The 12,966-nt window shown below is 40.1% G+C and overlaps 1 protein-coding gene across 5 annotated transcripts in view; it reads left to right on the top strand.

The window, feature by feature from the left end:
* The window catches only part of dlg3 (discs, large homolog 3 (Drosophila)), a 79,430-nt gene continuing 66,464 nt past the window's right edge, over positions 1–12,966 (top strand). For 4 of the 5 annotated variants that reach the window (XM_040120644.1, XM_040120645.1, XM_040120646.1 and 1 more), the window contains exons 1-3: positions 1–333; positions 1,274–1,405; positions 8,788–8,873. In XM_040120644.1, coding sequence (XP_039976578.1) covers positions 294–333; positions 1,274–1,405; positions 8,788–8,873 — 258 coding nt within the window. In that variant the 5' untranslated portion in view covers positions 1–293. Of the gene's footprint in view, positions 334–1,269; positions 1,406–8,787; positions 8,874–12,966 lie in introns of all 5 variants that reach the window. The other variant, XM_040120650.1, reaches the window with a different exon arrangement.

Here is a 12,966-nt window from a genome sequence, read left to right on the forward strand (position 1 = left end):
TTGCCCAAAACTTCTGGAAAGTTGACATGAAGTAAACAATCTGCCCTTGTCACAGCCTAACCCCTGTGCGTGGGTGGGGGATCACTCTGCTGACTGCAGCAACAGTTCAGCAACAGACGGGGAGTGTCCAGCGGCTGGATTTTTAAAACTCCACATCTCACGTGTTTCTGAAGAAGGAGCTACAGTTCTGGTTGTGTAATTATCCGGGGCTATGCAGTAATTATTTTTTCTTCTTTAAGAAAAAAAAAAAAAATCCGACAACAACAAAAAAGACCCCCAAAACTGTAATTTACATGACTTTTCGAGTTGGCCACGGCATGGTGCATAAGTATGGTAAGTACCGTTAAATGTAACGTTGAGTCTTCAGCTCCCTAACGTGTCAAAGTTTTAGAGTAAATCTCCGTCAAGGTTCAAGTTTTTAGGTTAATGCCAACTCATTACTCCATTAGACTTTTTGAACAGCTTTTCACTGGCCCTCTATCACAAGTTATAATCCCTTGAGAAACACGTTTTGTTTTTATTTTTATTTTATTTTTTGGGGGGGATTTTTGTTCGTTTTTCGTCCTCATGAAATGAAGAAAAAAAATAAAATGCTGTAACTGGAAATTGTGCAACTTCCGGGCAGCTGTGTACTGTTTTTGAGTTGTGATTGTTTGGGGGGGGGGGGGTTGTTTTGTTTTATTTTCTCGGTAAAAATGTTCAGAAAACAGTTTGGAAACTGTGAAGTAGTAGATTTACCTCTGTGAAGTCCATCATCTCTTTGCTGTGTTCCTCACCACCCACCGGGTTCAGCAACCAGCTGTATAGTCGTGTTGCAAGAGGAAAAATACCTTTAATGTGCAGTGCAGGAGAATGTAACAGACAGCGGTGCTGCATTTGGCTGTGAGACAAATACGAATCATTATTATTATATATGTTGTATAAAAGCGTATATTTGTACCTAACAGTGTGTATCACACCAAAATAAATAAATAAATAAATAAAAAAAAGTTGTAGCTTTCTTGCCTGCCTGAAATTTTATCAACCCAATCATTAATTTAGAAAATAATCTGTAGTTTAATCAATAATAAAAGTAATCAATAGTTGCACTAACAGAATAAAAGAGGTATTATATTATCGCATTCTGCGTCTGTATTAGGTGATTTTTAAGAGCAATATGATAAATATTATATGATATGACAAATAATATAAGAATACTGTTGACTTTTCCATGTCAACATGCATAGATTGTCTGCTGCTGTTGTCCTGAGATGTGTTTTATTTCCTGAGGCAGACACAGAGCGGGCAGTGGGGCTGCTCAGACAGTACCAGGCCAACCTGACCAGTCCAGATGAGCAGGCCTTGAAGACCAGTGTGGGTAAAGTGTCTGCCATCTTGGGAAGCCAGCTGTTCCAAGCCCTCCTTGGTAAGAAAAACCCTGTAAAACTGCTTGTTTTGGCAGAGGAAGTCTTTCAGAACTGCACTCTAGCTTAAATTACATCAAGGTTTTCTCGGGGTGCACTTTCTAAATAACTTATTCCGTTCACACCCCTTTCTTTTTGAGTAAGGGAGATGTTTTTTTTATGTTTTTGTTTTTGTTTTTTTTGCTACACTTTTTCTTTTTGTTGTAGCTGATATACTCTGTTATCGTGTGATTGGCTGCAGGCATACACACGACGGAACAGGGTCAGGTTGTATTCATTTGTGTGGGAAGTTAACTGAGTCTAAATTTTTCCCAATTAGATCCTATGAAAGAGGCCTTTCAGTTTGCCGCACAAAGGTTTGCTGTATACCCCCCCCCGTAACATACTCAAATTGTAATGAAATGCAGATAAAGCCCCAAACAACACAGTCCATCTATGGACTGAGTTTTTATAAGCTCAGACATGTCGCAATGTGAAAGCACAATTCTACCCCTTGACTTTGACAAAATGGCCTCTTTTATACCATATACTGTGTTTCCTGACCTCACGTCGACATGATTCAGTTGACTGCTCCTATAAACTGAAACAGCTGATTCACCGTTACCAGAAAGCAATAGTAATCTATTGAGGCCGCTGTTGACTAAACTGATGTTACTAATCCTCAGGTTTGCATAGTTTCTACTGAAGCTCATCTGAAGAGTCATGGTTAGTCATTGTCAGCAGGTACACCTTCATGTAAAGTTTGGTGTTTTGGCAAAGAGCTCAGGGAGGCCAGTGTGAACCTTAACCTCAGTTTCTTTAAAAGCAGATAAAGCACATTACTTCAGTTTAACCAATGGTTGAGCGGCCCTTCTAATTATCACAGCCATGCTAGAATGATGCTTGCCCTTGGGTCTGCCGTTGCTACTGCTGACCTACTGCTGCATCACTGCTGGGGATCTGAGGGGGAAGGGCTGCTCGGGCAGCAGTTAAAGAAATACAGTATGGCTGTTTTTTTTACTAGTGATGTATACTGAAAGGAGTTTGGTTCTTGTCAGAAGTCAGCTTTATTATAACAGAGCAAGAGGTGGTAGGGACTCAGGTGCTGTGTACAGTATGTCCGTATTTCAAGATGTGTCTAAACAGGACAACAAATCTGTCCTATTTCAAAAGCGTCTTCAAATGTAGCCAAGAAATTTAGCCTTCTTCTGCCTGATCATGACGTCATAACTGGTGTATCCTTATGGGCCTTTACTATGTCGTAATCCACAGTGGGCTGTCCAGTTGTTTACTGGTGCGTTCAGACAATCCTCACCGACATCTTAAGTCAAGTACCTTCAATCGTGTTTACTGGTTACCAGTTAGCCATCATGAACTTAAAATCAAATGTACTTGTACTGTGAACTCAGGTGTTATTGAACTAGTTTACCACTCATATTAAGCATGTCTGTGACTTTGGGAAATTTATGATTTGCAACTGCCTGAACGCACCATTACCTTTAGCCTTTTGATAGCCAAGAAGTGGTTAATTTTGGCATGTGCAGTCCTCCAAAGGCAACAAAGTTGTAGGCCGTGTCTATTATAGAGGGCAGGCCCTGTTCTGGACACACAGAGGCTGTCATGTTAACAAAGGAGACTTCAACAGGACAGATGGTTGTGATCACAGAGTCTGATGTCCTGGCCTTCAGGTTGAAGGATCTTCCTGCTCATTGCTCTCCCATGCTGCTATTCCAAACAAGAACATATGAAGGTATAATTGTTTTGTTGTTTTAAATTGTTGATTGTTTCCCTCGGGTTAAATTGCATCATTAATAAACCCTATTTTTATTGAGCACTACACATACACTACTACCCGGTGCGATACAAATAGCTACTCTGAAATTAGGGTTTCTGTAGACATGGATGTCCTGTGAGTGTCCAGGGACGTTTTTAGCCATGCTAGCAGTCTTTGTGCCTCCAGGAACGGCAAGGTTAGCCACTCCACTACTTTGGCTCAGACTGAAGTATCTCAACAAATGTTGGATTGGCACAAAATTTTGTAAAATACATCCATGGTCCCAAGAGGATGAATACTACTGACTTTGGTGATCCCCTGACTTTTCCTTTCACATCACCAGCAGATTGATGTTTTTCATTCTTAGTTTGATGTCTCTTCAACTATTTGATGGATTGCCAAGAAATTTGGTACAGACATTCAAGTCCGAACCAGGATGAACTTGAATAACTGTGTTGACCCTCTGACTCGCCATCATGAGGTCAGACTTTTCATTTGTCAGATAATTTAGTTGATGGCCATATTTTCCAGCAAAACTAGATACATTCCAATCAGCCTTAACTTTGCTTTGTGTTTGGTGCTAATTAGCAGATGTTAGCATGCTAACATGCTTTACTCACATGGTGAACATGATAAACATTACAAACTGACCTGCTACACATTAGCATGTTAGCATTGTCATTGTGAACATGTTAGCATTTAACTGAAAGTACTGCTGTATACAACCTCACAGAGCTGCTAGCATGACTGTAGACTCTTGTTGTTCTTATATAGTATTAGTTTATAGTTGTTATATACTGATCTGTTGACTCCCTCTATTAGTCAGCTAAAAACACCAGTTTATAAAAAAAAAAAGAAGGATCTTTATAGAACATATTTGTGCTCACCATTTGTACTAATTAGATCAGTATTTTCCCCGTGACCCAGGTTTCATTTCAAGCGTCATAAAAAATTAAGAATGCTAAAATGTCCTTGAGCAAGCCACTGGTTTCCTTTTAACTCTGATGGGGTTTAAACTTTTGTCTGTCTCTGAAGGGGGCAAAGCCATAAAAAACACTCTCAAGTGTTTGCTATTTCTCCCAGGGTTTTGGTGCTGTTTTGTGTTGAGATGGCATTTTTATTAGACATTTGCAATAAGTTGTAGTCACGTACCTCTGCAGAGTACATGAATGGCTTAAATAACATCTCTTTATAATACCTCAATGTTGTGCACAATTTTAATCTATCAACTCTTACTAAGGTAATATACCTTGTTATTTGTTTAAGTGAGGGAGATTCTGAGAGGATTAGCTCTCCAAATCAGGATTCCAAACATTCCTCAAAAAGAATGATCAATCAGGGCCGAGCCTGAGGTGGACAGAAAATAAAGTGCCCTTGGCCGCCATGCCGAGCCTATTCCTCAACTCTCCTGGCTTTGTGGATCATCTGCACAGTGTATGAGGTTAGAAGAAGAGGCCTGTGGTTGATGCTTGTCAGGTTGCCGGGATGGTGAGGCTTCGCCCTCCATTCAACATGTGGTTCCAGTTAGAAAAGCCAGAGTGCAGGAACAGCCGGTTCACAGCACTAATAGGAATACAGTGCAGTATAAACATTACTCATCCTCTTATCCTCTCCTGCTTTGTTCACTTTGCATGCTTGGTGCCATGTGAACCAGTTCTGTTTTGACCAATTTTTCGCTGTAGTGGTGGGCTGAAAAGTGGAGAGCTTCAGGAGCAGAGCTGACAATGTTTGAAACATTTTGTGATCAGATGAGAATTTTAGAAAATCCGAAAGTTTTGTTATTGAAAAGCCGCTGTTTTCACAATTTAAAGACAGTGATCTGCCAACATTACAGTACAATATTTGTCTTTGAGAGATCTCTCTAACTTTGGTGCACTGTGGGAAGTACAGAGGTGTTTGATGCAGTGTGGGAAGGTTCGGTACTGGCCACTTGATTGGATGTCTGCATGGTTGCACAGTCACGAACAAAGGTTGCCTTAACTGTGCATCCACCCTTTTGTTCCAATGTACAAACATGCGGTGGGAGGCATGGGGGGGCTGCTCTCGGGGAGATGGGACACATGTTAAATTACAGAGGACCCTAAATGCCTGGCGAATATTTTATTGAGGCAGTGACAAGGGGGTGAATTGTTCGCCCTGCCTTGAAATTGGCCTATTTTTCTGTAAACGTGTTATTCTTGTGAGCTGTGCTTGCTCATCATCATGTAAAGAAGCAGGGGCCAATTCTTTTTTCTATATGATTCACCCAGGCAGGCAATGCAAAGATGACTTCAGTCCAATTGAATAGGTACATGACAAATAGAGGCGGCCTATAAAACCCACAAACACACTGATCCTGCATGCAGACTCTTTGTAGGACAGGGAGAAGATGCAGGAAACTCCCTATGACTGTGACAAGAAAGACTCAGCACTCTGACCAGGCCATCCCAGAATAGTCCAAACATCAAAAAGAGATCTGGGAGTAAGTCCTGTGAAAGAGACTTCTGGCCTGGATTATGTATTTTGTTCCGCGACCAGGAATTTATGTGGTCTGCGAGAGTTGGAACAGTTCAGAGATTTTTTTTTGGAAAGTTACAGATGTAAGAAAAAAAAACAACAACAACAAAAAAAAACCTGTACTTTGCATGAATGTGAATCCTGATCTTAAAACACTTCCAGACCTGATTGAGCACTTTTCTCTCTCTTGTTACTTCTGCCAGGAATAGATGGACGATGTAATTAGAAGTGTTAGTTGTGTTGTATGTGAAATCGAGCCAGGTGTCCGAGATGCAGCTGAAGAGCACATTCTGTGTGACTTAACAGATGCAACAATTAAATGAACCAGTGATGTCTGACTAAATGTGTGTGAAAGTTGTCACTCATCGTGATGAACCTGTGTAGCTTCGTAGTGTCTTTCAGCTCATTGTTTTGGTTTTACAGCCTGCAACCTTCCTGTTTTGGTACACTCTCACTACTCTCATAAGCCTTGTTTCCAGCTACAGCGGTTGGCTGGCTCAGTTAAACCCACTAAACACTACCTGCCCAGCACCAAATGACAGACTGGAGAAAACTAGTGACCAGCTCTTGAACCGAGGGGAGCATTTAGCAGCTTGAGAGTCAGATATTTTCACAAACCAGAGCTAAAAGGATAATACTTCATATTGGAATAACATTTGTCAAGTGGGCAGAAACACAAGTCCAAATTAATGCTAATGTTGCTCCTGGTGTGCTTGATGTGTAAATAGGCAAAAACTGCTTGCTGTCACGTTCACCATATCGACTTTATGAGATGTCATGTTAATATGTCTAAAGCATGCTCTGCTGACCCTAAGGGGCAAAATAATCAAGGATAGCAGAGTTAAGAAAAAAGCTAGCAACCAAACACTAAATACTATATGTAGGGCTTGTAGAAAGGCAGCACACTCTTGATTTTTCTGTGTTGAAATTTCAAATCTTATACTGTATCTAAACCATGTTCTAGTTTCCTAAGTTTCAAATTCTGTATAACAGCAATAATTTTATATTGCAAACAAAAGGAAACGTACCAATAAGCTTGAATTCATAAATATTTATTCTCAGAGGATTTTGATATGAAACATTTATTCAAAGATAAGTTGATTTATGGTTAAGTGACACATGAAGATACCTTTTTCCTCTTTGAGTGGTGATATACACAGTGGTGATTTTTACGAGTGGGATAGCTCAATATGTATCTGAAATAGACAGGTGTATTAATAATAAGGAGTCTTGCTAGCGTTCCGGGTATTTGTATGTATGTCTGCGCCTGTATGTAAATTTGTTTGTGCAGGTAGACCTACAGTATGTGTGTGTCTGCATGTATATAAGAGTTTGTGTAAGTGAGGTTGCTCTTCAGTCAGCTGGGCAACAAACTCCTCTGCCCACACATGGCTTCACTCCTCCATATTCAGACACAGTGATGAGTCACATGCTCCATTCTTACACTTTTGTTCTCACGTTGCCTTGTTGGGACATACTGACTCTTACCTCTCCGTCTCGCACATATACACATACAGTGCAGAACTTTCTTTGAGTCTCTGTTTCAACAAAAGATACCTATTGTTAATAGAAGGAAAAAAAAACACATTTTAAATGTATCAGGTTTCCCTAATGTCCCGTCCTGTGGCCCATCTTGCGTGGACATTGAACTCTTGGAAGTTGGTGAACTCTCCAGCCACCTCTTCATGCCAACAGTGCAGTAAACCGGGCCCACATGTGACATCAGCAAAATTGTCCCAGTGCATTCTCATCAAATGGCTGCCACTCAGTAGGTGACCACGGGACACGGGCGTGTAATGAGCCAAGAGGTGATGAGGGGAGACGAGTAGAGAAGGGAGGAGGGCAGAGGAGTTGAGGGACACGCCGAGATGTCAATACTAGTAATGTTACTCTCATGGCATTTTGTGGTACTTGAGAAAGAGGGACATATGTTTGAATACCCTTACACTTGACAACACTTTGGTCAAGACTGAATTATTTTAACAACTAATGGATGGACTGTCATGAAAATTACATTGGTGTTCCACTCAGGATGGATTGTATTAGATTTAGTGATCCATTTACTTTTCATCTCGCACTATGATTAGCTTAGTAATGTTATTTTTGTCCAATACTTTGGTTGATGACCAAATGTCTTTGAAGCTAATGACTTTCCCATCAGTCTCAGCTATATTTTGTTTTTCTAGTGCCCATCAGCAAATGCAAGCACGCTATATTAGAATGGCGACCATGGTAAACTTTACACCTGCCAAATAAACATCAGCATGTTAGCTTTGTCTCTGTGAGCATGCTAGTGTTACAGCCTCACAGAGCTGATAACATGGCTACAGACGCTTTAGTCTTTTTTATTTTTTCTGCTTTTACATACTTAGACTCTTTTTCACCATACGGCATTTTATTAAATTTGTATATGAAACTTATACAATGGCATTAAGTTTGATGCATCATCATGCATGCCTTTCATGTGATTTGTTCAGGGAATAACGTTTATAAAGCCAACTTCCATTTCTCAGCACTCAAATCAAAGCATGTAACGGTATGAATTTCCCACTATTCAACTAGGGGGCAGTGTCTACATTTATTCAACATGTGTAGGAGCTCATGTACCCTCACCCTAAAATGGAGCTTCAACTCAAAGAGACTGAACCTGACCTACAGTGTAATTGATCTGTGTTGATGCTGAACTTAAAAGAATCAAAAAGTAAAAAATGTGTTTTTGGTTTGTTATGCATGTTGTTCAGGTGGTATGAAATATTATAATGTGGGCCTCTAAGACACTGACTTGATGATTTACTCAGTCGGTAACTGAGTCATATAGTTCAGCAACAAGACTAGAAGAGCACTTGCAAATGTGGAGACATAACTTCCATGTATACAGACGGCTCCCACCCCCATGTTTTCACCCGCTGTACCACAGAGGAAAACGGACATCTCCCAATATGCCCATGATTGATCTGCTGTTTCTAGAACACAACTAAAGCAGTGCACTTTAGAAGACTTTGAAGTTATGAACAAGAAATAAAGATTACACGGGGGGGAAAAAAACAAACAAGAAAAACCCCTAATTCTTATGTTTGTAATGATCCAAGTAAAGGAAAAAAGCTCATTATTGTCATTAATATTTTTTTCTCCCAGATATTCAAGAGTGTTACGAGGTGACCTTGCAACAGAACACAGAACAAACTGTTGTGAAAGAAGACAGCAGGCAGGATGCGTGGAAGGTAATTGTCCTACTTCACATTATAGATTATAGAGAAAATATACTAAATGTTTACAATGTGTCTGGTGTCACACGTACCGTTGTGTGCCGTACTTCGCCCCCTGGCTGCGCAAAAGGTTTCGTAGCAGCCAACACATGGTGTCACTACCTGTGTCCCTCACACTCCTACATGGGTAAAATGTTATCATGAGTCATGGCGACTATGACTTCAACCTGGTGAGTGAGTGTCAGGCAGAGAAAAAAAGTTGGCGGGAGGGACACATGGGTAGAAGGAGAAGAGGAAATCAAATGGAGTCAAAAGAGCGCTGATTACCATTTACTCATCAGTGGGCTGCTCTCATGAAGTCAGCCAGTCTTTTCATTAAAACAAGTATTTGCAGTCACATGGTTATTTTGAGTATTAGTGTGGGACACAGAAAACAGCAACTGAACTGAAGGTAGCAAAGCTGCTTTTTGTGCAGATTTAAACCTTATTTAGATGTTTACTGAGGAGCATCACAGACCTCTGTATACATGTTACAGCAAGTGAAACAACAATAAATCTGGAATATTTTTCTGTAGTTCCTTGTCAGTCATCTCCTAATAGTGTTTGGATGGGTAGGAACCCCTCACTTAATATCACTTGTGCGATTTAATGGTGCCCCATAAGTTTTCTTCAGCTTTGCCGAAATGTTAATGAAATTGATCTTTGGCTGACGTCTATAGCCCATTAACTGAATGATCTTTGGCCTTTTTTCTAGCAGAGATTAGAAAAACGCTATAGCTTGTGCTTCGTGTGTGTGTGTGTGTGTGTGTGTGTGTGTGTCTTTGTGTCTGGTTATTTGTCTGCACTCACAGTAGTGCAAGCTTAGTCCACGTGTGGTGTGAGGGGCACAAGTTCACAGTAATGCCTTAAAAAAAAAACCCGCCATTTCGATGTAAGCACAAAATTTAGAAATGTAATTTAAACAATTTAAATAAAGGCACAGTGACCAGTTTTGATCCCTTTCACCAATCAAATTGGCTTCTTCCACTGAAATAGCAGACTAAATTTATCAAAGTATGTTGGCCTAAAAGATGCCTGTTATTCCCAAGGAGTAAAAGCAACAGGACTGTTCTCGTTCATTATCCAGAAGGGAAAAAGTTTAATTTGACTGTTTAATGTACTCAATAAAACAGAGTGTATTGCTCTGCAAAGGTTTATTGATATAATAATAGCAGTTCCTTAAAAAATATACAGTAGCGCCACAGAAATGGGAATGACAATTTAAAGATTTTCTAAGTTTTAATATGTCAAAAAAGCTCTGCAGTGAAGAGAAATGTATCTAGAGACATCCAGCATGCTGATCAAGAAGAAGTGGTCCTTTTTATTTTATTTGAAGCCTAATTTTCGGCATTAGGCCTTTATTTTAAAATTTATTGGAGAATACAGACAGGAAATGTTGGGAGAAAGAGAGACACGACGTGTAACAAAAGTCCCTGGCCCAGGCCCCCTGCAGTTATATGGTACATGTCTTAGACCCGGGGGGGGGGTGGTTCTCTTTGTAGTGGAGCCGAAACATCCCAAATATGAGTCAGCCCAATGGGTGTTGTGAATGTTTTCTTCTACTTAGCTGTGGTTTAGAGAGGGCACTGCCACTACTCCCTTGTTTTGATCAAGACCAAAGATAAAGAATGACTTACCCACTGTTTTAATCAGTTCAATATCTTTATCTGCTCCTTTTGCTTGTATACAGTATTCATGATGATCTGCTGAATTGTCTTACTGTAACGCTGATTTTGTAACACTGATTCCCTATTCTGTCTCCCTGCCCATTTGTCACATGTTTGTGACAAATGGGCCCTGAAAGTGGATTCTTTCTTGTGTGATCCCTCCGAACCCTTTTTCTTTACAAATTCAAGGACAGCTTCATTGTTTTCCAACACAGACCCTATTAATATGCCGCGTACCGACATTTATGATTCTTCATAAGACAACCTCACCCAAAGCTTTGGTTTTGAGAAACTCACTGCTCTGCTGCAGCTTGTTGCTGTTCTTTAAAGAATAGGATCACCTTTTTTCCAGTGTATGTTAAAACTCACATGCCCATGCATATGTTTAAAGTTATCAGTTGGTTGTTATTAGTGCCTCTAACTGCTTACCCTGACCACACTGGCCACAAAGGGATCCTTTCGTTAAAGCTGTGCTCCAGCAGTCGTCCCTTTTCTGTTTGGTCATTCGGGACCTTCTGATTGCTCTGTAGTTGGCAAAGTGAATGCGATGTCTACCACTGGGCTACTGTCAGCAGGGGTCTGCCATTTCTGATCCCCTTTTCTGGCAGAGTCATCAGGGAACAGGGCTAAAATATGAAGCAGGTGGCTGTGGATCTGACTTAGCCGCCCTGTATGCTGGGTTGATGGGATCTATACTTCATTTTATATATAGCCCTATAAATTGATTCTCGTCTGTGCGTACTTGTGTGGATGTGTGTTTAAGTCAAGCACGGGGCTGTCTGCCAGTGGTTTTTAGGTTTATAATATAAAGGTGATACTGAAATTACGCAATTCAATCCTCACAAGATAAAAACTTTAATCCAACATTATTCCTTCACGATTAACAGCCCCTCCCTCCAGTCAATCACTTAATGGCAATATGTTTTTGAAATGAATGTGCTAAGTCTGAACTAGATTATGTACGGTCAGCTGCATGGGGGAACTGCCCTAAACTTGTAATTTACTAGGCTGTATTAAATGGATGCTTTAGTGCAGAGGACTGTGTGGTCCAGTTTATGACTGCTCATCATAAGCACGTAAAACTGGAGCAACTGACATTATTTTCAACAGAAAGGATTCTCGTGCATTTCTAACATCGTTTAGAGGACATATTAGAGAACATATAGCAATGTGTTATCTGATTATGAAAAGGTTTTTTAAAAAAAAAATAATGGAAAGTAGCAGCAAGAATTTTGACCTCTAACGTGTTGGATTAGTCCAGTGGTTCCTACCACTACCCCTTCATCAGCAGCACCCATTATGTTCCAAAGGGGCTCATTTGAATTTGATTTTAAAATGGATGTTCTTTAGCACTTGTAATTATATAAAAGTTTATACACAGTTATACAAATGAATAGACTAGATTCTTCAGTTATCCACTAATTTTAGCAAACTATTTCAACCAGTTACTTTTAGCTACTTGAACCATTTATCCATCACATACCTTCGGCTGTTTCAACCATTCATCTGTTACTTTTAACTATTATAACTGTTTATCGATTACTTTAGCCATTTACTGCTTTTAGCTATCTGTTACATGAACAATTTATCCAGTACTGTTAGCTAACGCTTTGTTACTTTTAGGTTTCTATTTCAACAACTCAATACAATATATCAACAAATAATCCTTTTTTTTTAATCTAATCATTATTTAGCGGAGCTACTCCATAGTCTGTCAGCGTACCCCCTGGCAGCCACAAAAGTAGCCACCGAGGGAGTCAATCAACGCGTGCACGAATTGAATGTGTTCATAATCTGTCCCTCCCGTAATAGAGGAGCTCAACCGCAAACTATAACTGTGACTTGAACCTTATTCTGCCATCCTAAGATCCTCTCAGCGTATTCTGAGTTCCACCCTGTCCAGCTTCTAATTCAGTGCAGCATGGCTCCTCATCCGCCCCCCATCCCTCTCCTCTCTGGACCCCAGCTGCTTGTGGGACCCAGGCACAGTGCTAGAGAGAGAGAAGGTGATGGAGGGACACAGCAGTCATAGTGGGAAGTTTGAGAGAGAGAGACAGAGAGCTGCTTAATGGACACCCAGTGAGGTGCTCATCAGTATTCTAGACATGCTGTCACCTGAGTGGAGGATGGGAGGGAAACTAAATGAGTCTGCAAATTCCCTGATTTGCTGCAGAGTAGCAGGTGCAAGTGGAGAATAGCTTTTTATTTTTTTCAAAAGAAATGAAAGAAGACAAAAAGCTGTATTTAGTAGATTTAATTAATGTATGATTAGAAAGTACAATTTGGGTGTCGTATGTTTGATTTTATTGTGTAATAATCATTAAATAATTATATCATTAAATAACTCCAGCAAGAAACTGAAAGACTTCATAAATTTTAAATATCGTATGACTTGAAATTAT

Source organism: Xiphias gladius, chromosome 23 (genome assembly GCF_016859285.1).
Source record: "Xiphias gladius isolate SHS-SW01 ecotype Sanya breed wild chromosome 23, ASM1685928v1, whole genome shotgun sequence".
In the NCBI taxonomy this organism is placed as follows: Eukaryota; Metazoa; Chordata; class Actinopteri; order Istiophoriformes; family Xiphiidae; genus Xiphias; species Xiphias gladius.